The 27,536-nt window shown below is 36.6% G+C and overlaps 1 protein-coding gene across 7 annotated transcripts in view; it reads right to left on the bottom strand.

The window, feature by feature from the left end:
* ADGRG6 (adhesion G protein-coupled receptor G6) overlaps positions 1-27,536 on the bottom strand; it is a 152,081-nt gene that overhangs the window by 57,907 nt on the left and 66,638 nt on the right. For 5 of the 7 annotated variants that reach the window (XM_070376773.1, XM_014479941.2, XM_070376769.1 and 2 more), the window contains 5 exons: positions 23,293-23,634; positions 20,289-20,912; positions 9,674-9,742; positions 7,381-7,464; positions 1,373-1,458 (listed from right to left, as the gene is read on the bottom strand). In XM_070376773.1, the coding sequence (XP_070232874.1) occupies positions 1,373-1,458; positions 7,381-7,464; positions 9,674-9,742; positions 20,289-20,912; positions 23,293-23,634 (1,205 nt within the window). The remainder of the gene's footprint in view (positions 1-1,372; positions 1,459-7,380; positions 7,465-9,673; positions 9,743-20,288; positions 20,913-23,292; positions 23,635-27,536) is intronic. The other 2 variants (XM_014479942.2, XM_070376772.1) reach the window with 1 other exon arrangement.

The raw sequence follows: 27,536 nt of genomic DNA, 5'->3' as shown, positions 1-27,536 counted from the left end.
AAAAAAACTTTATCTTTTGAAAACATTCTGACTTTAAAAAAGCAGAAAGAATGTGAAAGAAAACGGGATGCAAGATTAAACTCATTCAGTAAAGCCCTCTCTCCATTTAGAAATTCAATACATCTAGTGTTTGAATTAGCTGCTAAGGTTAATATGTCATTTCAGAAAGTTGACAGTAGTACTTTTCTTTGATTTCTACTAGATTTTACTTCCCTGCCTCAATTTTTGTAACAGAGTTGTTAATTACATACTTTTGTTTTCTGTGGGTAACTTGTTGCAAAGGGTGCAGCCTTTAAAAATAAAACTATGTTTTCCTACCATTCTTCAAATATATATACATATACACATACCTGAAGAAAGTATATATACTTATATATATATAAAGTATTATCATCACTATCTGTCAGTGTATGGTTTAACATTTTTTTGCTACCGAGGCCACATTTATTAGAAATGCGGCCTTGGTATATGCCCTACCACATAAGAAATCCATTTTTCTTACTTCAGAATGTATACCCAAATGACAAATTACTTTTTCCACAAAAATTGTCTGAACTGTAGTAGTAAATAAAAGCAGTACAAGGTCCCAAAATATGCTGTAGGTAGGAAATAAAATAATAAAAATATAAACCTATGGGAAATTAAATTTTGATATTATATCAGAGAAGGAAAAAATCATTAATATGTATTTATAATGTGTATTTATATATTTATATAATGTATATATATAACATGCATTTATAAAATAATAAAATAAAATGTTTAGTTTTTAAAATTAGAAATTACCAAAATTTTCACCAATAGAATATTGGTTAAATAAATTATAACCCAAATATCTAGTACAGTGTAGACTGCTGTGTACAATATTCTATTTTTAATGTAAAAAGAAAAACATAAGAATGTATAGTCATTTTCTTTTACATTCATAAATTCTCAGAAAAAAAAAACAAGAAAAATGCACAGTGATTTCCAAGCACATAAGTTGGTTTCTAGGCAGATGAGTGTCAAGGATGGGTGGAAGATATTCATGATATACTTTTTATACACTTGGTTTTTGAATCAAGGACTCAAACAGTGCTAAAAATGTACGACTATTACAGTAAATAAAGATACCTCTCAAAATACTTTTCCGTTTGTGCTATTCTTTTCTCCTTTGACATAAGAGCCCATTAGGCTCACTTTCTTGTCCTTTATTCAACAATACCTCACTTTTTATTCAAAAGTGCAATACTTCACTTACACTTCCATACATTTATAATGAACAGTATCTTTATTTCAGTATGATCTGTGGGTTCAGTTAGACAGTAAAGTCTTTCCCAGATTTCCAGAGATTAGTTTAAAGCCCCAAACAGAAGTTTTACAGTCCACTTACCCATTCGGCCACCTTGCTCTGTACTTTCACCTCGGGGTGAGGAAGGATGTTTTGAAGCACTATGGAAATTCTATAAATAATCCCATCTGTCCATTGGAAATAGGATTCAGTCCATCAGTTATATTTTACACTCATACACTTATCAGCTTACATTTATAATGACATAATTTCACACAAGGGCTTCCCTTGTGGCTCAGCTGATAAAGAATCCACCAGCAATGCGGAAGACCTGGGTTCAATCCCTGGGTTAGGAAGATCCCCTGAGAAGGGAAAGGCTACCCACTCCAGTATTCTGGCCTGGAAAATTTCATGGACTGTACAGCCCATGGGGTAGCAAAGAGTCGGACATGACTGAACAACTAAGAAATGCCTTCTACATAGGTACAGAAATTTTCTGCACAGGTTATTTTCAGTCACCTTGCAACTTTTTAGAAATAGTTATCATTTAGTTTACTTATAGATAAGTCATTGCTTCTAAATTATCACCTATATATGCTCCTTCTTAATTCTTAATTCTATACATTTCTCCCTACTGTCTGTTAAATGATTTTTCATGTACAATTTGATTTCCTGTAACCAAAAATTATCCTTTTCTAACATTATGAAGAATGATAGTTCGAGATGTGAAAACTTGAGTAAGATGGACAGAACTTAATTTGGAAACGAACAGGTATCACGTATTTTTCACCCACAGACCCTTATTTTCTCTATCCTCTTTCCCCTGCCCCACTAAAGCATTTTCTTCTACTTAAGTTGTTGGGTTCATTTTCACCAGATTTTTTCATCGAAATTCCGTAAGTGCAGTCAATTGTTATCAAGTTAAGGAGGAAAAAACAAACAATATTTGCAGATGGATTTTTAACTGGACTTGCTTGTAAAAGACAATCCTATGTCAGAAGGAAGTTGTGCTTTTTTGCAGGAGAGAAGGGCAATCTTTAAAGTAGTCTGCCATACATATATATTTTTTTTTTTTTTTAATGAAAATCAAACTGACCAGCCAGGGTTTGCTAAATTTCTCTAGATATGTGCTAAAGGATATCTTACTACAAATAGTAATGAGAAAAGGACTCTTTAAATATGGTAGATCATGCAGAGAAAAAAAGTTGATTCTTCATTACTGTCAATCAATCATCTATCTCCACGCTTATAAACATGAGTAAAATACACATGTTGTTTGTTGTTTAGTCGCTCAGTCATGTCCTGCTCTTTTGTAACCCCATGGACTGTAACCTTCCAGGCTCCTCTGTCCATGGAATTTCCCAGGCAAAAATACTAGAGTGGGTTGTTATTTCCTTCTCCAGGGGATCTTCCCAACCCAGGGATCAAACCTGTATCTCCTGCATTGTAGGTGGAGACTTTACTGCTTACTGCTGAGCCACTGGGGAAGCCAAAATATGCATAGCAAATGTAAAAATATATTATTAAAACAATGGGGAAAAGATTTAATGAAGATTTGGGGGAAGTAGTACATAAAAGTACAAAAGTATGTCTCCTAGGAACTCCCAAACCTACCAAAATGCAAATTCCAGTCACACTCCTAAAGGAAGGTTTTCCAGTATAGGGGTCAGAAACTCATGCTTCAAAAAAAAAATCACCACTCTCAGATGTAATAATATGTCTGTGAGATCAGTGTAAGTCCCAGGATATTTAATTTATGCATACTAAGTTATTAGAAGTCCAGCTTCTAAAACTCTTCAGATATTTTAATAACCTTAACTTTATCTTCCTTTAAAACATTCTGAATGAAAAATTACAGGAGTGTATGTAAAATAAATGATAATAAGTCAGGCAAACAAATAAACAAACAAATTTACACTGTAGACCTTATCATATCAAATCATGGACATTCTGAATGACTCAGAAGGAATTTAAGTTCCAGAAGTCCAAGATTCTACACCAATGTTAGGAATCAAGGGGTATTCTGTGCATGTTCCCTGATGCCAGTTAAGTATTAAAACTGACAAGCTACCACTAGATGGAGACCTAAAGCGTGTGTCTGTGTTAGGAATTGCAGTCTTGCCCTCTCAGGAGAATCCTGCAAAATATTAAAAATGAGTATTTTAATCACTCACATTTCTGAAATTTTACAGAAGCATCCAAACATTTAAGATTTTTTTAATTTAAAATATTTCTCACTTCTTTTTCTAATTCACTGTTTTTATAAATGAGAAAGACATTCCATATCAGAGTCAGTCTAAATCCCTATAGGACTCTTCCCAGTGTTATGTTGTTTATGGCAAATAAAATCTATGACTATACCAAACCACCTACTCCTAAGTGCTGGAGATTCACCCATGCTATGGATCTTTTTTCATATAGTCTTGCTTCAGAAGCCTCAGAATGAGATATTTATATATTCAGCAAAAATTATTCAATGCTGTCTACTTGTTATACTTATTTAAAATTTTTGGATAATGTAGTCAACAAGTAATCCGAAGAAATGCCCAAGAATGAATTGTCAAAGCAAGATAAAATATCCACTGAAGGTCTGGTGAGAAAGGTTTTGGACTGCAGCAAAATAAGCGGCTTAAGCATTGCCACTGCAGAAAATGCACAGTTGAGACACCGATGCAGACTTTTCCAGGTCATTCTGGTAATCAAGTCACCTTCTCCTACAAATCCTATGGTTTCTCAATAAGAAAGCTATTCACAAATCTTCATCTGTTCCAGAGACTTCAAAAGCTGTATGTATTGTCCTAATAATGACATCCCAGTCTAAAGAATGTGTGACACTTTTTTCCAATTAGATGACTCTTCCAGCCCCACAAAACTTCAAAGCAGAAACCATTACTTGCCATAACAGATCTGGTATCAAAACATATGCCTGGCTGTAGATCTTTTCCTTTTTTAATTTTCTTAACACTCTTCTCAGAATTTCTTGGAACATTTAGAAATGAGACTATTCTCCATTCAAGGGAATGAAGTAGGTTTGAAAAGGTGGGTTTTAAAATACACATTTGAAAAGATAGATTTTAAAGTAGAAATTAAATGCTATTTTACATTCAAGATGACTGCTTTGACTGGTGCAGAGGCAATTATAGTAGACAGTGGCATTTATCATATGACTAGAGTACTGCTCATCACACATACAATTTCTTTAAGTTATTTGGCATATAAAGCTAGATTGATTGTTGGGTCCACATGAATACCCTTAGAGTGAATTTTTTTGAGTAGTCAAATGTATGTGAGAAACTAGAAGCAGTGATACAATTTGCACTTGTAGATTTTTAGAAGAATAATAAGGACTAACAAAGTCAGTTTCTTACTTTGATTGCTTGTGCTAACCTCACAAAAGTTTAATATTCAGCAGCAGTACAGTGATGCTTCAAGCATAGAACATATAATTTGGAATGGAAATAATAATAAGTCCAAGAGCTTTTCTTGGGAATGCAGTAGAAAAGGCACAAAGGTTATTTGTGGGAATACCTAAGTTGTTCCTCATATAGAAATATGTTTGTGAAAAGTAGCTTAAAAGATAAGATTTTCTTAGTATATAATCTGAACTATCAGATTAAAATCCTATTGAAAAATAACAAAAATAACTTTATGCAAGGGAATAGGGACATTTCACTAAAGCCATGAAAACAAATTCTCTTGATGTACTCAAAAAATACATCTGATTGCCAAACAATTTAAATCCCTCTTCCCTCACCACACCAGCATATCACGACTAATGAATTAGATTTCTTTGATAGTAGATTTCTTTGATAGTGCAGAGTTTATAAGACTGGATAAGGTAGATAACAGATCTGATAGCTGTGTATCTTTCTTACAGTGAACAAAACAGCATTCTCTAACATATCAGATCTGAGGCCTGAGAATGTTTACTACATCAGTTTCCCAAGAAAAGTGTATTTGAAGTTGCTGATAGCATGTGAATGATCTCAGATAGTCTAGAATAGGACATTAAATCCCATTTATTCACAAGGTAAACAAGTAATTCTCTTTTCAATTATTTCAAATTTAACTACACCAAAGACAAAAAACTTAATTACAGTGGGTCTTGTAACCCTCCCTTTTTAAAAAAATAATGAAGGCTTCAAGTGCTGAGATGTGAGAAGGCAATTGGATATAGAGAGAATTCAGTAGCGTTGTTTTCATTATATTTATTTTCACTTTACATTTCTATTTTAAGACAAGCAGTACTAGTTTCAGTTTACAACTGTGATATTTTCCCATATAAATATAAATGTTTAAGTAAAAAAGTGAGTCAATTTTTGGGGGAAAAAACCTATTATAAATAGTAGAGACGGTTCAAGGATGTGGTAAAATTGAGATGCTGCATAAATTTGAGTACAGAATTTGAGACTATTTCTACAACATGAGGGCTTTCAAATATTTTTAAGTGCTCAGATTACATTTTTATCAAGAATGATCTGAATTCGAGTTTTCTTTCTTTAAAGTGGCCAAATCAAACCATTTGAACTGATTCTAACATTTGCTTTTTTTGTTGATACGCCCATGAAGGCTATGACGCAGAGAGAGATGGACTGAACAAGGCTCTCTTCAAGAATGTCAGAAATGACATGATTGAGTGAATACAGCTCCACTCCACCAAGTCGAGGACTCTGAAGCATCATGTAAACGTTCTTGGGCAGTAGAGGATGTGCCAGTCCTGGAGGGCGAATGCCACAGAGGCTCTTTGTATGTTCATACAAAGAGTGAAATACTTAGTTAGAATTATAATATTCCCATCTACTGGCTAGAGTCCATGTGAAATATGCACTGGAAATTTCAGCTGCTTTTGCTTTCTTGGGGGTTGCTGGAATTTTTGCTCCATCATAAATCTCCTTGGCCTAACTACCAGAATAACCATAAACACTTCCCTGAATCGATGTCTTTATAACCCTAATGAAATTTATATCTACGTTTCATGTAAAATATTCCATACTTTCAATTTAAATGTCCTTACAGAGGAAGTTGGTGTAACCCCCAAAGCCAGAAGAAAAAATGAAAAAAGGAAACTATGCCAGTTCCTCTTCTCTGGGTTTTGGTCCCTGGTGATACATCACAGATGTCTTGGCCTTGCAAGTTAAATGACTGAGGTTGAGAAAATTCCTTTGTTTCTAATACCTCATATTTGAGAATATTACTTGTGTTTGAGGCAATGATGTGGTCACCTGATTGGAATTTCGCTTTTTCAGAAGAAACTGAAACCACTTACTCTGAATTACCAAAAAGCTATGTATGTAGTCAATATAGGTAGCAGATTAAATAATCAATCTGACATTTCCCCGGTTCATTTCTTATCTTATGTAACTTTGCAAATTATAAATAATATAAACAGAAATGTATTTGTAGAAGGAAAAAACAGGAAGTATTGGCAGTTACTTGAAGTTTTGTCAGTCAAAAATTGATTTATGATTTAGTTAATATCCAATCACATTCTAACTATGGTGTGTGTGTGTTAGTTGCTCAGCTGTGTCTGACTGCGAATCCATGGACTGTAGCCCAGTAAGCGCCTCTGTCCATGGAATTCTCCAGGTGAGAATACTGGAGGTAGCCATTATTCCTCAATAAATAAAAACAAAGAGCAAAGTATTACTGTATAAAAATGATCCAAATGTCACAAATGTTTGAACATAACGTTGGCCTCAGTGAGAAATTAAATTACTAAAATTATGTAGTTTTTTGAGATTACAAAATTCTTTAAAACAGGTTTCTTTAGAGAATAACCTGGCAGAACTCCATAAATATTTTCTTCTTGGATCTCTAGTATAATGCAAACTCATTCCATTTAACTAATGTCTTTCCCTGAAAGCTTCCTTTGAAAGAAATTTTAGCTAAAATTCAGAGATGTGATACTAGATGTGTACTCATTCCATTGGTTATTTGGGGAACTCCAGGCAATCAAATGATATTTATTTTACTAGTCTTGCAGATGTACAAATGTACCAATTGATTTTAACAACAGACACTTTGTTGGAACATTAGATATTTCCATCTTTGGAATACAGGTGTTCATCAAGTCAGACATACTACAAATATAAAAGGTAACGATTTCTTACCATTCCTTTGTTTATCGGTTCTGTTAGTAACAGGCATGTTAGTGGTGACAGTGGGTGATGTAGTACTAGGAGGGTTTACAGTAGCTGGTAATAAAGATGAGAAAGATGTAATTTTGCAAAAAGCACATGAAAGTTAATATGGATAAGCAATCTATAATTGATGCATGAAAATATATAGAGGAGGAACAGAAACCATTTCTTGCCACTAAACACAAGTTTCAAGGTTATAATGTATAAAATGAAGCAATGCCTTCTATAGCACATTAAGAATCTGTTCCCATGGTCTTTGGTGCCATCTTGTACAAGAGTCTGGAACTGGCACAAAGAGAATGGAGAAAGAACATTCGATTCTAGACCTAAGTTTGCTATCAAGAGGCTGATGATCACACAGTAAATGAATAAACCTTCCTAGAACTCAGTCTCCTAAGTCTCTAACAAGAAAGGCTAGAGAAGGAAGTCTGAGCACCACCTGTCAGCTTGAAAATTATCTAAACTAAGTCAGTCTTTCTGATACACTGAGAGTAGCAAAATAAAATTTCAGAAGAAAATATACTTCTCCTAGAGAAGATAAATGTGAAGAAAAAAAAGAGAATGAAATGGATGACATCAATCATTTAAAGATTCCAATAACTTTACTAAACAATGATGGACAAAATGGATTTCATAAGGGCAAGCCTTACAGGAGGGATTTTTCAAAGCAGTATGTCAAAGCTATGTTTCTGATTCTACTTAAACTCAAATATTAAACCCTATGTAATGTTTTGATAATATCTTTCTAAGGGATTCTGGAGGAACAATGTAAGTAGTAAAATAACTATACATATAATTTTCCTTTGAGTTTATCTTAGGAGTATATTTGTATAAGATGTACATTTCTATGTACAATAACTATTTGTTACATATTTCTTTTAAATGGGCTTCCTTGGTGATTCAGATGGTAAAGAATCCATCCACCTGCAACAGGGGAGACCTAAGTTTGATCCCTGGATTGCATCTTTTAATTAGAAAAAAATTACCTAAATTTAAAACATTTCACTAATTATAAAAAGAATTACCTTCCAAAGGATCTTTAGAAAATATTGAATTTCTTATTCAAAATGTCTATTCTTAACTAAAATAACTTTTTCATTCAAAAATAATATACAACACTTAAGAATGAGGATTCTTTTTGAAATCTTTTATATTTTTAAATTGTGAACAATCAGTTATATTTATGTAATGCAAAATACATCTAAGTCTCAGATTTTAAAAAATTAAAATTAAAAAAAACCTTCACGGCTTGAACTAAGCAAAATTAAGGCTTTTTAAAATTTCATTTAACTATTTTAAAACCACACTGAGTTCATCAAAAGAAACTACTTAATGGCTTTATTATCTTAAGGTAGTCATCAACAATAATATCAAGAGATAATGTCTCAGAAAAAAAAATAATAATGAGTTGCACCCTTTCTCCCTGCCTACCCTACTTCCACACTGGAACTTTAAAAGAGAGCTTAGGTTTCTATTCACTTAGTCTCACTTCTAACCCATCACTTTAATCCTATGACCTTCTTAATAAAAGATCCAACTTTACAAAAGACATGGTCATGATTCTTAATGTGGCATATAGAAATGCTACTTCAAAAAGAAGTATATAACAGAATAAATGGATGGAAATGGGTCATGGATAATCAGAAGAAGCAATGATAAAATTAAAGCAAAATATTTTAAAATTTATGCAACTATGGATTATTCAGCATGCAACTATTCAATACATAATATATAATTATAATACTGATCATAGTATAGTCATTATGCAGTGTAATAATTAATAAAATTACATTCATATGAGTAATAAGATAACTATTTTTATCTTAATATTTAAGTTACATTACACATCATAAATTGCCTCATGGCCTTGTCTTAAACTTAATTGACTATTCAACTTAATTTTTCCTCTTGTTTTTTAGACATGAATACTTTTTCAAAATATCGTATGGCTATATTTATACTGGACAATATTTTTGAGAGGAAATAGAGGGAAAAAAATGAAGTCAACCCTTCCTAATAGCATATAATTATTCACATTTTAAAAACTCAGTGCTTTATGGAAATGTGGTCATCCAGTGTGTGAATGCATTCTTTCTCTACACTGTGCACCCACACAACTAAAACACATCCAGAAATTCTTCTGGTTTGCTGGTTTCTGGCCTCTCCAGTGAAAATGAAGATAAAATTCAAAACAATGACAACTACATTTTCCAAAACAGCAAGTAAGAAACAGACACTCCAGAGGACGATGTTGACTCCCTACCTTGGCAGAGGGTCCCCAAATCTGCACAGCTGGCTAGCTCTGCTGCTGGGAGTGGAATCAGGTAGGAACCTTGATCAACACAGAAAGATTGCACAAATATGACTTATGATTTAGTGATATTATCCAGAAAAAAATTTCATTAATCATTTGGTTGGTGTGAAAGGAGCAGCCCTGGAAGAGTCCACCAGTAATATTTTAACATCAAGAAAGTCTCTGTGTCTTAATTTCCACAAATGTAAAATCAAGCTACTGAAATTTCTCTCAAAATCTTTAACTCAATCTACTGACCCTAACCACACATGAAAGGAAAAGAAGTGCAGCTACCCCTTAAACTGTGCATAAAGAGTTTAGGACCTTTTCACAAAACAAATTATAAAGCTTTGGTGGAAATTCATACAAATGAAACAATAAGAACATGAAAGATAAGTTTCCAAAAGTGAACATGGATATTATTAATGCTCATAAAATACATATTTTTGGTTCACAGGTCCTAGCACATACTAGCTGCAATTCCAGAAATAAATTTCCGTGACTTCAATTTGGTCTCTGTGCCTTTTTATTTCAAGCTTTGCCTGACTCATTCTCAGCAGGAAACAAATTTTGAGCTGATTTTCTAGTAGGAATAGTGGATTTTCTCTGTTGCACTAAATCTCTCTCTGGCTATTAACAGGCTTTTATCAACAGGTTGAGGCTGAGGAAGATGGGATAAACTTATCAAAAAGCATATTTTACTATGATTAAGGATAGAAGAATAAATACAAACATATACATACACATAAATCTTTGGCCACCTAATGCGAAGAGCCGACTTATTGGAAAAGACCCTGAATCTGGGAAAGACTGAGGGCAGGAAGAGAAGGAGGAGAAGAAGGATGAGATGGTTGGATGGCATCACGGACTCAAAGGGCATGAGCATGAGCAAACTCCAGGAGATAGTGAAGGACAGGAAGTCTGGATGCTGCAGTCCATAGGGCTGCAAAAAGTCGGATATGACTGAGCAACTGAACAACAAGAAAATGCACATATATATACGTACACACGTATATTGAATTTTTAAAGAACATTTCTATCATAGTAACTATATTCTAATATTTGAACATTTTCCAAACTTCCTGTGGCAATAGTACATGAAGACAGAGCAGGTACATGAGCCAACAAAAGATGTCTAATTAGACTAACTGTGTGCATGAGCAGAAAGCACCCCAACAATTTAGCAGCATCTCAGGAGCATAGTTTCTTCATTCTTAATTGCCTCAAGGAACTGGCTCAAAAGAAATCATTTTATTTTAGAAAGACCCAACCCTTGGGCCTCTGGTCTGTGATGTTAGCTGACAAGAAGATTTTATTATAGACCTTTACATGTTCATTCAATAAACATTCATTTGCCATTAACAGTATGAGAGACAGGGAGGCCAGAAGAATGCTTTAAAACTATGTCTCTGCTCTCAGAGAGACATGAATGGGAGGTGGCTTCACAGTTTTCACAGAGAAATATAGATGCATAGTGGTCCAAAGGAGCATGTGACCAGCAGTTTGGTGAGAAGGGTGAATAAAAAATCCTTTACAAAGATTAACTGGAAATATGAGGAGTCACTATACTGATCAGAGGATAAGAGACTAGAGATGGTTATTACTGGCAGACTGAATTACAGAGACAAATTCCAAGAAAAAGCCTTCCCAGGTGGCACTAGTGGTAGAGAACCCACCTGCCAGTGCAGGAGATGTAAGAGATGTGGGTTCAATCCCTGGGTTGGGAAGATGCGCTGAAGGAGTGCATGGCAACCTACTCCAGTATTCTTGCCTAGAGAATCTCATGGACAGAGGAGCCTGGTAGTCCATAGGGTCACAAAGAGTCGGACGCGACTGAAGCAACTTAAGCACGCACATGTGCACACCAAGAATGTAGTCAAACCATCTGTGAACCCAAACGGCATGGCATTTCTGGAGTAGGACATTTGTAGAAAATTGGTAGGAATGATCAGATATAGAGGCAACAGACAGCTGTACAGGGCCTTGTAGAATGCAGGCACTATGAATTCTGGGACTTTGTGTCTTTCTTCCAATGGTGTATCCCTCACACATAGTAGCTGGGTCCTCAAAGTTTACTGAATAAATTACTGAATGCATTATGAATGACGGTAAACATTTTGAACTCTTTCTTAAAGGAAACGGAAAAAAACAAAAAGGAACTTGGTGAGAAAATTAGATTTAAATCTAAAACAATATCCTTTGAAGCTCCAAAACTAACTAAAAGAGAGGAGATACAAGAAGCCTGAATAAGACTAATAATTCAGGCTTCATATTACGAGTCCACTGAGGATGGACAGAAAGAGATGGATACAAGACTTGAAGATGGAATAGATAGGATTTATTTAGTGACTCATTGAAGAATGGAGAAAGAATAGGAAGAACAGAAGAAAATTTTTCTAATTTTCAACTTGAGAAATTGGTACATAATGGTCTCATACAGTAAATACTGGAAGAAAAGCAAACTCAGGTGGTGTGGGCTAAAAGTAAGTCCAGTAATAGGAACTGAGGTACCACATGTCATCTGGTACATGAGCAGGTGTACATGTTTTTGTAAGAGATCTAGCAAGGAAGTACTCCACAGAAGCTATAGATGTGTTTGAGATCACGTGAGCTAGGGTGTACATTTGATGGAACCACAGATTTCCTATATTTAAGTATCAGATTTAAAAAAAAAAAAAAAAAAGAGAAAGAGCTATAGATTTGAGAAGGCAAAAATAGCTCTTGTCAATGATTTTACAGAATTCAAGTTAAGAAAGTTTCATGGCTGGCGTGGCCACATCGAGTATACAGTAAGGTTCACAATGATAAAGACTCAGAAGACCCTTCACTTTGGAATTTTGCTAACAGCTCTACAGAAATTCCCTTCAGTAGCGTGGGAACAATGAATTCTAGATGTCCAATGTGTGAGAAGTGAATGCAAAAAAGAGGAAGCCTGGCTACGAAAGGAAGCAGAGATCGGGTGGGTAGGGGGCGGTGCTAAAGATTAAAAACGTAATAGCAAGTGTACTATGGAGAAAGAGTATGTGAGAGGTAGAAGCTGAAGCCAGCCTAGAATTTGATCTTGAATGTTTTCTGCCCGTTATTTCTGTCCATCACACTGAACTGATGCCCCCTTCTTGCAGGACCTTACTTCTCCTTTAGGTATTTACATTTTAGTAAGGAACTTTTGAACACTAAAAAGCTCTTAAAACTTAAAATGACTGAGGAAATCTCAGCCAACATAACATGCAAGAGAGGAGACCCTTGGACGGAGTTCCTGTGCTGCTCAAATTACACACAATGTTGGCAGACACAGGCTCCTAAGGCCACTTCTGGCACTGATAGAGTATCTCTGGAAGACAAAGGGAGATAAGGGAACAACATTGTGGGAAAGAAGCTTTCAGGCTAACTACACATCCACCGCAGGGTATCCAAGAGCTGAGACGTGGAACTAAGGAAAGAAAATCAGAAGACTTAGGATTTAGAGTAAGATACTTAACAATTTTCTTTAACATTTCATCAGTTTGATTGTATGGTAGCAAGTCTAAATTTCATTTGTGACATACTTGTCATGGAAAATTGTAACATTTGCTTCTGAGTATTATCAGTTGTTCCTTCCTGGGTACTTTTAGTTTAGCAAATTTACAATGCTTTATAAATACTTTATAAACACTATTTTAGGATGATTCAGTATAGCAACAGAAATTACATTTGAAGTTTGTTTCAGTGAAAATGGTTCAAATCCAAGTGACAGATTTAATTAGAAAGGTCTAGAATATTGATAAATGAAATCTTACATTACAAATACACCAAATTACATGAACAAATACTTAAAATATTAAAAAATGTGCACAAACTTTTCATTTGCAGTCGGTTCAGTTTCTGGCATATCCACATAGAAAAGTCATTTTTCCAATCAATTTTTCTAAGTGGATAGATTTACAAACCAGAAGACTGTTAAGGAAGAAGAGACAATTCTTTCTCCTGGATATATTTATCATTAAGAAATTGCTTTCAGAATATGACCTATTTATAGCCTCTTGTATTTGTGGATACTACAAAGGGATTTAAAGGTATTTACTTAATATTAGCCGCAAAAATTAAAGCCAAATTTCCTTTAAAAATGTAGTCTCTGAAAAAGGGCAGTTGACGAAAAGCTATAAAGCTGTTAATCTTTCTTCTCTGTATTTTGTTCTTCCAAAATCTTGCTTCAGAGAGGAGTCAATATTTGTACAAGTTGTAGTAAAAAAAGACTGACGTAGCTAACCACTCATCTCACACCCTCAGTTCAGTTCAGTTTAGTCGCTCAGTCGTGTCCGACTCTTTGCGACCCATGAATTGCAGCACGCCAGGCCTCCCTGTCCATCACCAACTCCCAGAGTTCACCCAAACTCATGTGCATCAAGTCGGTGATGCCATCCAGCCATCTCATCCTCTGTCGTCCCTTTCTCCTCCTGCCCCCAACCCCTCCCAGCATCAGGGTCTTTTCCAATGAGTCAACTCTTTGCATGAGGTGGCCAAAGTATTGGAGTTTCAGCTTTAGTATCAGTCCTTCCAATGAACACCCAGGACTGGTCTCCTTTAGGATGGACTGGTTGGGTCTCCTTGCAGTCTAAGGGACTCGCAAGAGTCTTCTCCAGGACCACAGTTCAAAAGCATCAATTTTTCGGTGCTCAGCTTTCTTCACAGTCCAACTCTCACATCCATACATGACCACTGGAAAAACCACAGCCTTGACTAGATGGACCTTTGTTGGCAAAGTAGTATCTCTGCTTTTTAATATGCTGTCTAGGTTGGTCATAACTTTCCTTTCAAGGAGTAAGCGTCTTTTAATTTCATGGCTGCAATCACCATCTGCAGTGATTTTGGAGCCCCCCAAAATAAAGTCTGACACTGTCTCCACTGTTTTCCCATCTATTTCATGAACCTCCAGATGTTCAAACTGGTTTTAGAAAAGGCAGAGGAACCAGAGATCAAACTGCCAACATCCTCTGGATCATCAAAAAAGCAAGAAAGTTCCAGAAAAACATCTATTTCTGCTTTATTGACTATGCCAAAGCCTTTGACTGTGTGGATCACAATAAACTATGGAAAATTCTGAAAGAGATGGGAATACCAGACCACCTGACCTGCCTCTTGAGAAATCTGTATGCAGGTCAGGAAGCAACAGTTAGAACTGGACCTGGAACAACAGACTGGTTCCAAATAGGAAAAGGAGTACATCAAGGCTGTATATTGTCACCATGCTTATTTAACTTATATGCAGAATACATCATGAGAAACGCTGGGCTGGATGAAGCACAAGCTGAAATCAAGATTGCCAGGAGAAAAATCAATAACCTCAGATATGCAGATGACACCACCCTTATGGCAGAAAGTGAAGAGAAACTCAAAAGCCTTTTGATGAAAGTGAAAGAGGAGAGTGAAAAAGTTAGCTTAAAGCTCAACATTCAGAAAACTAAGATCATGGCATCTGGTTCCATCACTTCATCTCACACCCTACTTAATGACAATCCAAACAATAGTTGACAAAGCTAAAATTCTCATGTGAGTTGCACTAGTAAGACAAATATTAATTCCTTTCAATTTCCTCTTTGTAATTGTTACTAAATTGAATTCAAATTTTTCATAAATGTATTTAAAATTATTTTTGGATGCTGTTTATGCTCATAAAGAATTTGGGCATCTTCAAAGGATAAAGTCCTTTGTAAAAATAAGTGATTTCATCTTTGTTATTTAAAAAAAAAAAATTCAGTCGCCTAAAAATACTACACTCAATAATTTGTTAGGAATGAAGGGAAGGAGCCAAATGTGAAATCAGAGTTTTATGGCTCTGAGGGAAAGAATTGTAACAATCGAAAATGAAAGGATAGGAATCCAAGAGCTGATGAAGTCTTAGTAATTAAGTGTAAAATTTCAGAGAGGAAAACAAAAGTCCATCCAAATCCAAAAATGTCTAGAAAAGAAAAACATCAAAGTTGGATCAGATCAGATCAGATCAGTCGCTCAGTTGTGAATTATATCTTATCTCTACATTCACAGTGGTTAATAAATGGAAGTGATTAATAAATGCTTGTTAAATAAATGTAATTTGTTTGAACTTAAACTATTCATTGAGTTATACAGTACCACTCCTCAGGAAAGTCCAGTCATCAGTAAAATAAATAAAACTGGTATAGAAGGCACAGTCTGTTCTTTGTGAAAATTGATGGACGTTAGCCACCTAAAACTGAATCATGGGCTTCTCTGATAGCTCAATTAGTAAAGAATCCTGTCTGCAATGCAGGAGACCCTGGTTTGATTCCTAGGTCAGGAAGATCCACTGGAGAAGGGATAGGCTACCCACACCAGTATTCTTGGGCTTCCCTTGTGGTTCAGCTGGTAAAGAATCCGCCCATAATTCTGGAGACCAGGGTTTGATCCCTGGGTTGGGAAGATCCCCTGGAGGAAGGAAAGGCTACCCACTCCAATATTCTGGCCTGGACAATTCCATGGACTGTATAGTCCATGGGGTTGCAAAGAGTTGGACATGACTTTCACTTTCACTTTCAAACCTGAATCATAACACAAGCAAATGGTTGAGCCTATAATTAAAGAGTCCATTAGGGAAACCATCTATCCACCGAGATTATAAACCCAGTACTATTTAATAAAATTGTCTTAAGAAAATAATGATGATATAAAAAGAAAAAGAATTGTTGCTAAAGCATTTCTTTCTGAAAAGGACTGACAAGATTAACCATGTTTAAAAAAAAAAAACCTGCTGTACATCATATTTCAATTAAAAAAAAAAAGCCTGCTGAAAATTTCTTAATTAGATATATTCCCTAACTGTGCTTAGAACAGCATGGGAAATAAAGGTACAACTACGAAATTATTTAAAAACTTATTAATAACATGTTGATTTTATTGCCAGGATAGTCAATACCTGAAACAAAAGGCAGGATGCTTTAAAAGGAGTCAGTTCATTTCCATCATCTTATTTCCATATTAAAATTTACTTAGCAAGAGACCTTTGGAAAAATCAATTCATTTTCTGTCACAAGTTGATTCTGGTATGAAAGTTCATATTTAACAGATATTGTCAAGCCAATGGAATGTTAGGCATGAAATTCTATTTTCCCATTGGCTACTGTACTGATCATTAGTTTGGGGAAATTACCATTACCATAAACAGAAAGCCATGGTGTTCAGGAAAAAAGGAAAGGTTAAAATGTTAATAGAGCACATATTTTTTCATTTATTCAAGTTTTGCTTAAGTAACAAGCTTAGATATAATCTCTTGTTACAGGTATTTCCTGTCAGTTAATAAGTGACTTGGGTTCTTCAACTCCCAAAGCTTATGATTAAGCAGCAGGAAACTCCCTCCCCCGTTATTACTCCTGAAACACAGTCCAGGATATTTGAATGTACGGAACGGGGGTTCTGAGAGTCACTGTGTAGTGTCAAGAAGAGGAACTCAGACACTGACTCTGTAAGCTTGTGTTATTCCTTTGAAGTCATTTTGAAAATTTACCGATGGCTAAGCTCCACAAGCATATACCTGATGCCTTCCAATAATCATAAGGCTTGGAAGGGAGTCTTAAAGACTGTGTTAAAGAAAATATGAGAATTCCCAAATATAAACCCTGGGCAAAAGGACAGGAGATGTGCATTTTAGCCTACCAACTGGCTCAGCCACTTATTTTTTCTAAGCTTCGATTTCCTATCCTGTTTAAAGTGAAGGGAGTGGCCTAATTGGGATTCCCAAACATAAGTACCTCCCAGGGCCAGAAACTAATCTAAACAGGGCTGGGGGGTGGTAAGGGCCAAGAGGACTTGGAAAGCCCCTTCAAAGGGGTCGTCACCATTTAGCTCCAGCTGTGTTGGTCAGGCAGACAGACCAACATATCAGGTACATATATTTTTTTAAACCAGGGAATCCAAAAATTCATTTTTATGTGGGATCTAGTTTTTTAAAGTTGAAAATCAATCCTTATTTAAAAGCACTGCATGGAAATGTAAATAAATGAAAACAAATCAATGTTGCCACTACTCAGGTCTATGGGCTAAATGAGCTCTAACTGACTGGCCTGTTATCTCTGGCTCAAGAGATCTAGCTGGTCTTTCCCAGTATTGTACAAAGTGTGTGCTTCAGAAAACAAGACCCTTTGATTTTTTTGGTCTAGTTTCAGGGGTTCGCAGATTTTCTTTAGGATGGTGGGCCAGGTCACCTCTCAGAATCAGTCTACTCTGCACTGGAGCACAGAGGCAGCCCAAGGTGATACAAAACCTATGTTCCAATAAAACTTTATTTACAAAACAAGTGACCTACCATAGGCCCTTCTCATTTGCCAATGCCTGGCCTAGAGGATTTCTTAGGAGAAGTTTAGGAATTTTGTATACTAGATTCCTCATATTTTATTATAATAAGGTATTAAGCACTAAAGGTGGCGGGGGGGGGGGGACCCTTATTAATTTTGTTTAAAACAAATACCATGCTAATACCTGAGAAAGCTAGTGTTCTGGCCAGCAGTGCTTTCTGTAGCCAGAGATGGCTCCTGGGCCTCTGTCCCCCTCATCTGGACAAGAATTGGCTTGCCTACTTTAGCAGTACATCTCGTCTTCTAGTTCTGCTTATTCTCAAAGACAGTTTAGGGAAACACGGTTCTAAAACTGAACATTTTGGCTTCAATTTCTGACTTGGCTACTTCTTAATTAAATGACCTTGGAGAAGTTACTTAACCTCTTTGTACCTCAATTACTCATCTGCAAAATGGGGTTAATCATAAAACTCACATCATGGGATCTGTGTTGCAGGAATAAGTTACAATGTGTAAAGTGCTTAAAACAGTACCTAGAGTACAATACATATTAAAGCATCATCTAAGTATTTAGAAATTATTAATATACATAGCCAAATTCTTTTCCTAATTTTCTTCTGATGGTTATCATTCTCAAATACTGATTCATAGAAATGCAAATGTTAAATAGTCTATGATTTTTAAATAATGGCCAATGATATGATGAAAACAGGGCCCTAAAGATAATCACCTTGACTGCAGGAAGTGTACCACTGCCCTCTCCTCACCGTTCACCACCCCACACACTTGATTTTTCTCAATTTCCTGCTGAGTGAAAGACTTCTCAGGAGTCCCTGAAGGTTGTCCTCTGTAGCCAGTCTCAGACTGAGAGGATGTTGGTTCACACCGTTAACTCTTACAAAGTTCCAGAGTCTCCTTCTGGAACAGGGCTGTGGTTTACCCTCTTTTCAACAACCCACAAGGAAACATCTCTCAAGTGACATCACATAACAACCTCCCACCATCTGCAGGAGCACCGTGGACCACACCGAGAGATGGGCTGCCCACACAGGGAGGTGGCTGACGGGAGTTCCCCAGGCTGGAAGGGCAAACATAGGTCAAGGATATAGGACAGGGGGCCTCAGGTCTTCATGCTGCTGCTGCTGCTTTTAAGTCGCTTCAGTTGTGTCTGACTCTGTGCGACCCCATAGACGATAGCCCACCAGGCTCCCCGTCCCTGGGATTCTCCAGGCAAGAACACTGGAGTGGGTTGCCATTTTCTTCTCCAATGCATGAAAGTGAAAAGTGAAAGGGAAGTCACTCAGTCATGTCCAACTCTTCGCAACCCCATGACTGCAGCCTACCAGGCTCCTCTGCCCATGGGATTTTCCAGGCAAGAGTACTGGAGTGGGGTGCCATTGCCTTCTCCACAGGTCTTCATAGTGGGTCCTATTTTGTTGAAAGTATTGGGAATCAAGTTGTGATAGAATTCCCTGCAAAATCACTTACAGATGACTTTGAATATTAGGCCCCTTCTTTCCATCCTTTATTGAGAGTTAACTCTGCAACTAAAGAACATGTTATCCACACTTTAGATTTAGTCTTGTGACATTGAAAATTGATAATGAACTTCTGTTTTTTATATGTGACTCAGTCCTAGAGTAAAATAAGGACTTCCATTGACTTAAGTACATAGGGAGTACTTTATAGAAGTCTTTCTTAATTTAACTTTTATAACATGGAATTGTATCTCTAAATATTTTACAGTTGGCTACTTACAATAATAATGCATTTAGAGTCTCTAGAAGAACAACCAAAAAGAGAAGAGTATTTGAAACAAACAACAAGTGCTCATTTTCAAATAAGTGGGGGAAAAAAGTTAAAAGAAAATTGATAATTCCTGATTATCAAGATTTTCCATAAAATGGACCGTTCTGATATTGGCTAAATACATACCATTCTTTAAGGTGATGGTTGTGTAAGTAATGTAATGGAAACTGCATTCCAGGATGACAAAGATCAGTTTTTCACTATACCATCTTTGTGATTAAAAACTGTAACATTAATTTCTTTTGTTTTGGTCCTGGGGTTAACATTTCTATCTAAGACACAATAATTGTAACTGTTGTTTATGCTTGGGGAAAACTGTGTGATATTTTATGGCATAGGAAAAACTTAAAAATAGTAAGACCGAAAGCTTTAGTTGAATATGTATGGCTTGCAATCATATACAAAGATGTCTGTCTATATAATTTCTTGTTGACAAACATATTCACAGAACAATGAAAAAAAAAAAAAAAAAAGTGACTATGCCACAAACTTACCACAGCTGAGGTTGCTTTCAGCTTTCAGAGCTAGGGTTGGGATATTCCAGAAGTCATTTTGCCAGTCCACCACATTCCCCTTCACACTGCAGCTGAGGTTGGAGAGGATTTTGGAACTGATGGTAAAATTCCAAAGTCTAAAGTTATAAATGTCCCCTTTGAGAGAGCCAATGTCATGTTGATTGGAGCCCAGCAACAATTTCCCATTCCCGGGAATAACCTTACCAACGGAAGCATTGCATGAAACTGCTCCATAGTTCCTTTTGAAATTTACACCAACGGAACCCAAAGAGCTACTCCAAGCAATGCAGAGCTGCTCGAAGCTTTCTGTGAAAATATCTTCCTTATCTCTCACAGGTAAAGCACTGTTTAGTAAGCATTTTGAGCCAAAAAATGATAGAAAGTAGCCACTCTTGGTCTTTCCGAAACTGAGCAATTGTGGGAAGGATGCATCTGAGTAGGAGAAAGCTGTCCATTCGCTGTCTTCCTTGCCGATTTTGGTTGCTTCAAAGCAGAGTGTGAAAGCTCTGAGCTCTGGAATAGAGACACTTTTTGCAACAGATACCTGGTAAGAATCAAGCGACTGGGGTAAAATGACCTTTTGATTCCTTAAGGACACGGCAACTAGAACAAAACACAGTAACAGATAAAGCATGTTAACTTCGGATATGGACTAAAGAGATGTAAAATGTCTGAGACCTCCAACCTCCACCCTCTCTACTAATTGGCTTTTACCCACTGTTTGCACCACCCTCTCCCCTTTCTCTGTCCACTGCTCTCTATTGCCAACCCAGTACCATATGCCAATACCAATACCAATACGAAACCCCACGCATTTTAACTCTAGTCACAGTTGGCTCTCACACCTAAATCTTCCAGTTATAGCTTCCAAAGTGATATGGGTTTTTTTTTTTTTTCTTTTTTTAAATCCCTGAACTGAAGAAGATTTTAAAAATTAAGGAAACTACTGGTTTCAGGAAAGTTCATACATTATGATTTTTAAAACTTTGTTTCTTTTCAAATAATTATTAAACACAATAGCTAATAGTCCTATTTTTCACTAACCATCACCTTTAACTCTACCCAAACACTCCTATGCTACCCTTTCCCTTTGGACACCCCATATCTTACTAGTCTTCCCCATATCAGGCTATTTTGGGATCAAAGGCAAAGACAATTCCATTGAGTAGAAGGAGTCTAGTAAAAAAAACAAACAAATAAAAATGGCATTTAAAGATACATTTCCTTGACTTCGGGGCATGTGAACTAATTTCTGAGACAATACAGAGCAATGGTTCAAGGGCAGACATTGGATCTCCCTTGGCCAAGTCATTCTGCCTTAGCCCCCATGTCTATAAAATGAAGGGAAAGGCAACAATTATATATGTGGTTAATGAGAATTTAATAAGGTAATACCTGCAAAGCGCTAGAGCAGTACCTGTGCCAAGCTGTATATAGCTATTACTGATTACTAATATAGATGACTATTATTATGTGCATAATAAAATTAAAATAAAAATGCATTAGCCTAGTCCTTCTGTGACATACATAGAATTATTAAGTAATACAATGGATTTCACTCTGGGCTTATACAATAGACACTGGTAAACATTATGTACTGACTTGAGAGAGAAGTAGCTGTTTACACTGGCTTCATATGAATGCTGGTTTGAATATATTTTTATTACACACCAAGAATAGCTCTATAGTAAAAAAACATCCTTTTAAATGTAAATTTTCTGGTCAAAAATCCATGATGGAGTTTAATGAATCATGATTGTTTAGTTCACTTCTTAAATATAAAGCAGTATACAGGTCTACTTGGGCTTCCCTGGTGGGTGGTAAAGAATTCAAATGCATGGGAAGCATATTCAATCTCTGGGTTAGAAGATCCCCTGGAGAAGGAAATGTCAACCCACTCCAGTATTCTTGCCTGGGAAATCCCATGAACAGAGGAGCCTGGTGGGTTACAGTCCATAGAGTCACAAAAGAGTCGGACACAACTTGGCGACTACCTGCCCAAAAAGATATAGTATAAACCCAGTATTCTATATGAATTGTGAAAATAAAAAGGCTGGGAGGAAATATGTCCATCAACATTTTATTAGTAGTTATGGCTGGGTAGCAGATGTATAGGTAATTATTTTCAAATTTCCCATAATATTTTATAATCTTAAAACATTATTTGAAAAATTAAAGCATGTATGTTTCAGTTAACCACATATATATCTAATGTCAATCACAGACAGTAAATAAAGATGTCTAACAAAAACACAATTGTAATAGAAGGGTCAGGCATTTCCATAGTGCTGCCTTTCTTTTTGTTTCTTTTTTTGATATATAAAGCCTACTTAGGCAGCTCAGGATGGAAAAAAAAATTATTACTAAATCTCATAGTCTTGAAACTTGAGTCTTCCTTAAGCACAGAAAGGTTCTGGAGAGAATGGTTCAATTTCAATGTTCTGCTGTGCCAGAACCTAGGAAATATGTCTGATAAAAGTATATTTCTTTCTTTCAATTAGACATTTTCAAGGGGCTTTCCTCAGGCTATGCCATTTATTAGCTTCAGTTACACAAAGTTCATTTTACATGTTAATGTATATGTTTATTTCTTATATTTGTTCTCCAGGATAATTCCTTAAAAGAAAAACATCTTAAAAGCCTAAAACAAAATGATTTATAAATAAGAATACTTTGAATGTTTGCTGGAGAGATATTGGAATTAGATTCAATTATTAGCTGTGGGATATTCACAGAATCTTTCAAACAGCATGTAAACACTAGAAAAGAATTCAGCTCTCCTGTAACCAGATTTTGAATCTGGTAACTATATATTGCTAATGAGAATGCTCAGAAAATACGAATAGATTCCTGCCTGCCTTCAAATTCTAATCCTAGTCATTCATATTCACATAAAAGAGCATAACTGTCCCCTGGGCCTTTTGTTTATTGTTGAACTTGCTAAATGAAAGCAGAGGTTTGGCGTCACCTCTGGTTTACATACCTCTGACGTAGCTGGCATTGAAACCTTTCTTCTGGATGCTAAAGTCACTTGAAAAAGACACATGCATCTCATTCACACTTGAGTTAAATGATAGGCCTTTGGCAGTTGCTCCACAAAACTTCGTCTGGCTCTCTCCATTATCAAGGGATAATGAGTCATAAATGCAATTGGGAGCTTCTTCAATGTCGAAGTCATTAAATGTTATCTGAATGATATAGCCCGTGGGGGCTCGGAGGGTCCACATGCAAGCCTGGCTGTTGGGGTAGTCATTCGGGTAGCACGGAGAAGTAAAGGTCCCGGAAGGGTTGGAGAGGACCACCCTGCAGTTGGCACATGCCCATACTGTTGGCCAGACAAAAGAGAGACGGAGAGAAGGGCTGGATCAGAGGCGTGCAATAAACCAAGAATACCACACTCGGGGGACAATCAAGCAGCAAACATTTTTAAATAGCAAAATACAATCATCAACATTAAAAGGAAAATGAAACCATCTCAAGGAAAAAAAGAAAAACCAAGAGAGAAACAAAAAGTAAAAGAAAAATACAAAATTTTAGAGCAATGATTTTTTTAAACTTGGGGGAGGGTCATAAACACTGAGAATCTGATAAAAGTCAGGGAAACTCTCTCCAGTAAAATGTACAGGGGCCCCTGCACCTGGCATACAATTTCAGGGAGTACATGAAGCCTTAGGAGGTAACATTGGATTTCACAAAGGTTCACTGACTTTAATCTTAAAGGATTAAGAATCTCCACTGAGCTAGGGTGGAGGGGATTTTACAGAACCATAAATGCAGAGCAATATTACAAAACTTGGAAGAGAAAGACTAGGAAATAAATGTTTAAAGAGAAAGCTAGCTAGTAGTACAAAAAAATTTGACAAGTTATTATCATCTGGCAAATCGCATTTTTTTCTAAAATTCAAATACACAGCATCACCTTGCATGTGTGAAATACTTATAGTTTTGAAAAATACTTTCACTTCTTCCACTTGTTTATTTTAGTTGGCAATTACATACCCTATGATTATCTCATTTACTCATCCACTCAGTGAATATTTATTGAATGTCTTCTACATGACAGGCGCTATTCTAAATAGTATATACCATGAGCAGGAAAGACAAAGTCTCTGTCTGAATGATTCTTACACTTCTTTGGACCCAAAGATACAAACCATAGTATAATGACAGATAATGATTAAGAGGTAGAAAGAAAAGTAAAGCAATCAATTATTTCTCAATTATTATTTACCTAGGGCCCGGTCACCAGCTAGAACCAGAAACCAAGATCTACTGTCTTTCTATTTAGTGATGCTTTTGAAATTAATATTCATGCTGCTTTTAAACATTTATGTAAATGTAGGCAGCAGTCTCATTTATTCAACATTCTGGATAAATAAACTGTCAAATAACTGATGACATACACTTTCAAACAATAAAAGACTGCTGCTGCTGCTGCTAAGTCGCTTCAGTCGTGTCCAACTCTGTGCGACCCCATAGACGGCAGCCCACCAGGCTCCCCCGTTCCTGGGATTCTCCAGGCAAGAACGCTGGAGTGGGTTGCCGTTTCCTTCTCCAATGCATGAAAGTGAAAAGTGAAAGAAGTCGCTCAGTCGTGTCCGACTTTTAGTGACCCCATGGACTGCAGCCTACCAGGCTCCTCCACCCATGGGATTTTCCAGGCAAGAGTACTGGAGTGGGGTGCCATTGCCTTCTCCGAATAAAAGACTTCTATTATGTTAATGGAACTCACTCTCAACTTACTGTGTTCTTCCCTCTTTTACTGGGTTGAGTAGAATGAATATACAATAACTTTTCTTAAAAATGGTAGTTAGTGTAAATATTACTTATTCTTCTATGATGTGGTGATATCTTCCAGGATTTAGATGTGTAATGTTACATTGCTCAAGTTAGAGTTTTCTTTTTTCCTGTCCCTGGGGCCACCTTGTGTTATGCAGGGGTTTTGCCAACCGGCTCCACAACCATTCTTTCTAACTTGTTCTCCATCCAGCTCCTCCTCCATAAATCTCCAACACCTTTTACAGAGCTGAGGATAGACAGGGAAAAAGATCTATGATCATCAAATGTTGGCCAAATGCCTTCTCTTACCCACTCCTGGAGCACCGTGCTCCTCTCCTTGTAGCATGATTAAGAGCAGCTGGGTGAATTCCTGGCGTGAGATGATTTTGCTTACTGTCTGGATCTCCCACTATTCTCTAGGCTCAACAACCAGAGGTTTGGTACTGTCATAGTCACCATCTGACCCCTCAGGACCTCACAGCACCCCTGCCACCTGGGAGGCCTTTGATAAAATTTGTTAAATTTCTGAACAAATAAATGAGTTACGCAAAGAGTTGGACACGACTGAGCAACTGAGGGCACATACACACAAATGAGTCACATGACTAAATTAAAGAATGACTGTGGTATATGAAACTGTCAACCAAAATCTAAGCCCCAAAAAAGAGTGCATCATATCTGAGATATCTCTTTGGATGGGGTTTTGAGGCTATTTCTTCCAATGATCTCACTCATGGCATGAGACTGAGATGATGAGGGCCTATCTCTCTGACATGTTTAGCTTTCTGTGACTGTACCCTGGGCTCAGAAGCAAGAACTAATCCTAGTAGATTAACAGTAAAGTATCCAGCAAAAGGCACTGGAGATTACAAAAGAAAAAAAGAAAGGAAAATAAGATACAATCTCTGAGTCATCCCAACATGCAAGCAGGCAGCATTATTTTTCCATAATAAGATGCTATGCCCCACATCCCTTACCCAACTAATGTTCATGATTTCCTTTACATTATTTTTACAAATTCTTCTAGAGAGCTAATGAAAGATATAAAAAAAAGTCAATCTGACTCACCACACTGACCACGTGACCTTGAACAAGTTAATCTCTCTGTACCTCAGTTTCACCACTTTTAGTTTAGTAGCTCAGTCATGTCTGACTCTCTGTGACCCCATGGACTGAAGCATGCCAGGCTTCCCTGACCATCACCAACTCCTGCAGTTTGCTCAAACTCATGTCCATTGACTCAGCGATGCCATCCAACCGTCTCATCCTCTGTTGTCCCCTTCTCCTCCTGCTTTCAATCTTTCCCAGCATCAGAGTCTTTTCCAATGAGTCAGTTCTTTACATCAGGTGGCCAAAGTACTGCAGCTTCAGCTTCAGCATCAGTCCTTCTAATGAATATTCAGGACTGATTTCCTTTAGGATCGACTGGTTTGACCTCCTTGCAGTCCAAGGGACTCTCAAGAGTCTTCTCCAATACCACAGTTCAAAAGCATCAGTTCTTCAGTGCTCAGCTTTCTTTATGGTCCAACTCTCACATTCATACAGGACTACTGGAAAAAACATAGTTTTGACTAGATGGACCTTTGTTAGCAAAATAATGTCTCTGCTTTTTAATATGCTGTCTAGGTTGGTCATAGCTTTTCTTCCAAGGAGCAAGCGTCTTTTAATTTCATGACTGCAGTCACCATCTGCAGTGATTTTGGAACCCAAGAAAATAAAGTCTTTTACCATTGTTTCCCCATCTATTTGCCATGAGGTGATGGAACCAGATGCCATGATCTTAGTCTTTTGAATGTTGACTTTTAAGCCAGCTTTCTCACTCTTCTCTTTCACTTTCATCAAGAAGCTCTTTAGTTCTTCTTCGCTTTCTGCCATGGTGGTGTCATCTGCATATCTGAGGTTAATGATATTTCTCCCATTAATCTTGATTCCAGCTTATGCTTCATCCAGCCCAGCATTTCTCATGATGTGTGCTGCATATAATTTAAATAAGCAGGGTGACAATATATAGCCTTGACATACTCCTTTCCCAATTTGGAACCAGTCTGTTGTTCCATGTCCAGTCCTAACTGTTGCTTCTTGACCTAAATACAAATTTCTCAGGAGGCAGGTAAGGTGGTCTGGTATTCCCATCTCTTGAAGAATTTTCCACAGTTTGCTGTGATCCACACAGTCAAAGACTTTGGCATAGTCAATAAAGCAGAAGTAGATTTACACTGGCATAAATAAAAGCACCCACTACCCATGGTTATAGGGAGGACTGGATAGATTAGTTTTAGAATGTCCTAGAAACTGTACTGGCCACACACATAGCACTATTTAAGTGTTGGCTATTATCATCATTGCTATAACAAAATCTGTGCATCAATAATTTAAGAAAAAAAAGTAACATCCATCTTAACAGAAACTCTTTTTCCTTTAGACACCCATTGTGATAGGAAAGACAGG

Source organism: Bos mutus, chromosome 9, assembly GCF_027580195.1.
Source record: "Bos mutus isolate GX-2022 chromosome 9, NWIPB_WYAK_1.1, whole genome shotgun sequence".
NCBI lineage: Eukaryota > Metazoa > Chordata > Mammalia > Artiodactyla > Bovidae > Bos > Bos mutus.
The sequence above is the reverse complement of the archived record's forward strand: the minus strand, read 5'-3'. Positions and strand labels throughout refer to the sequence as shown.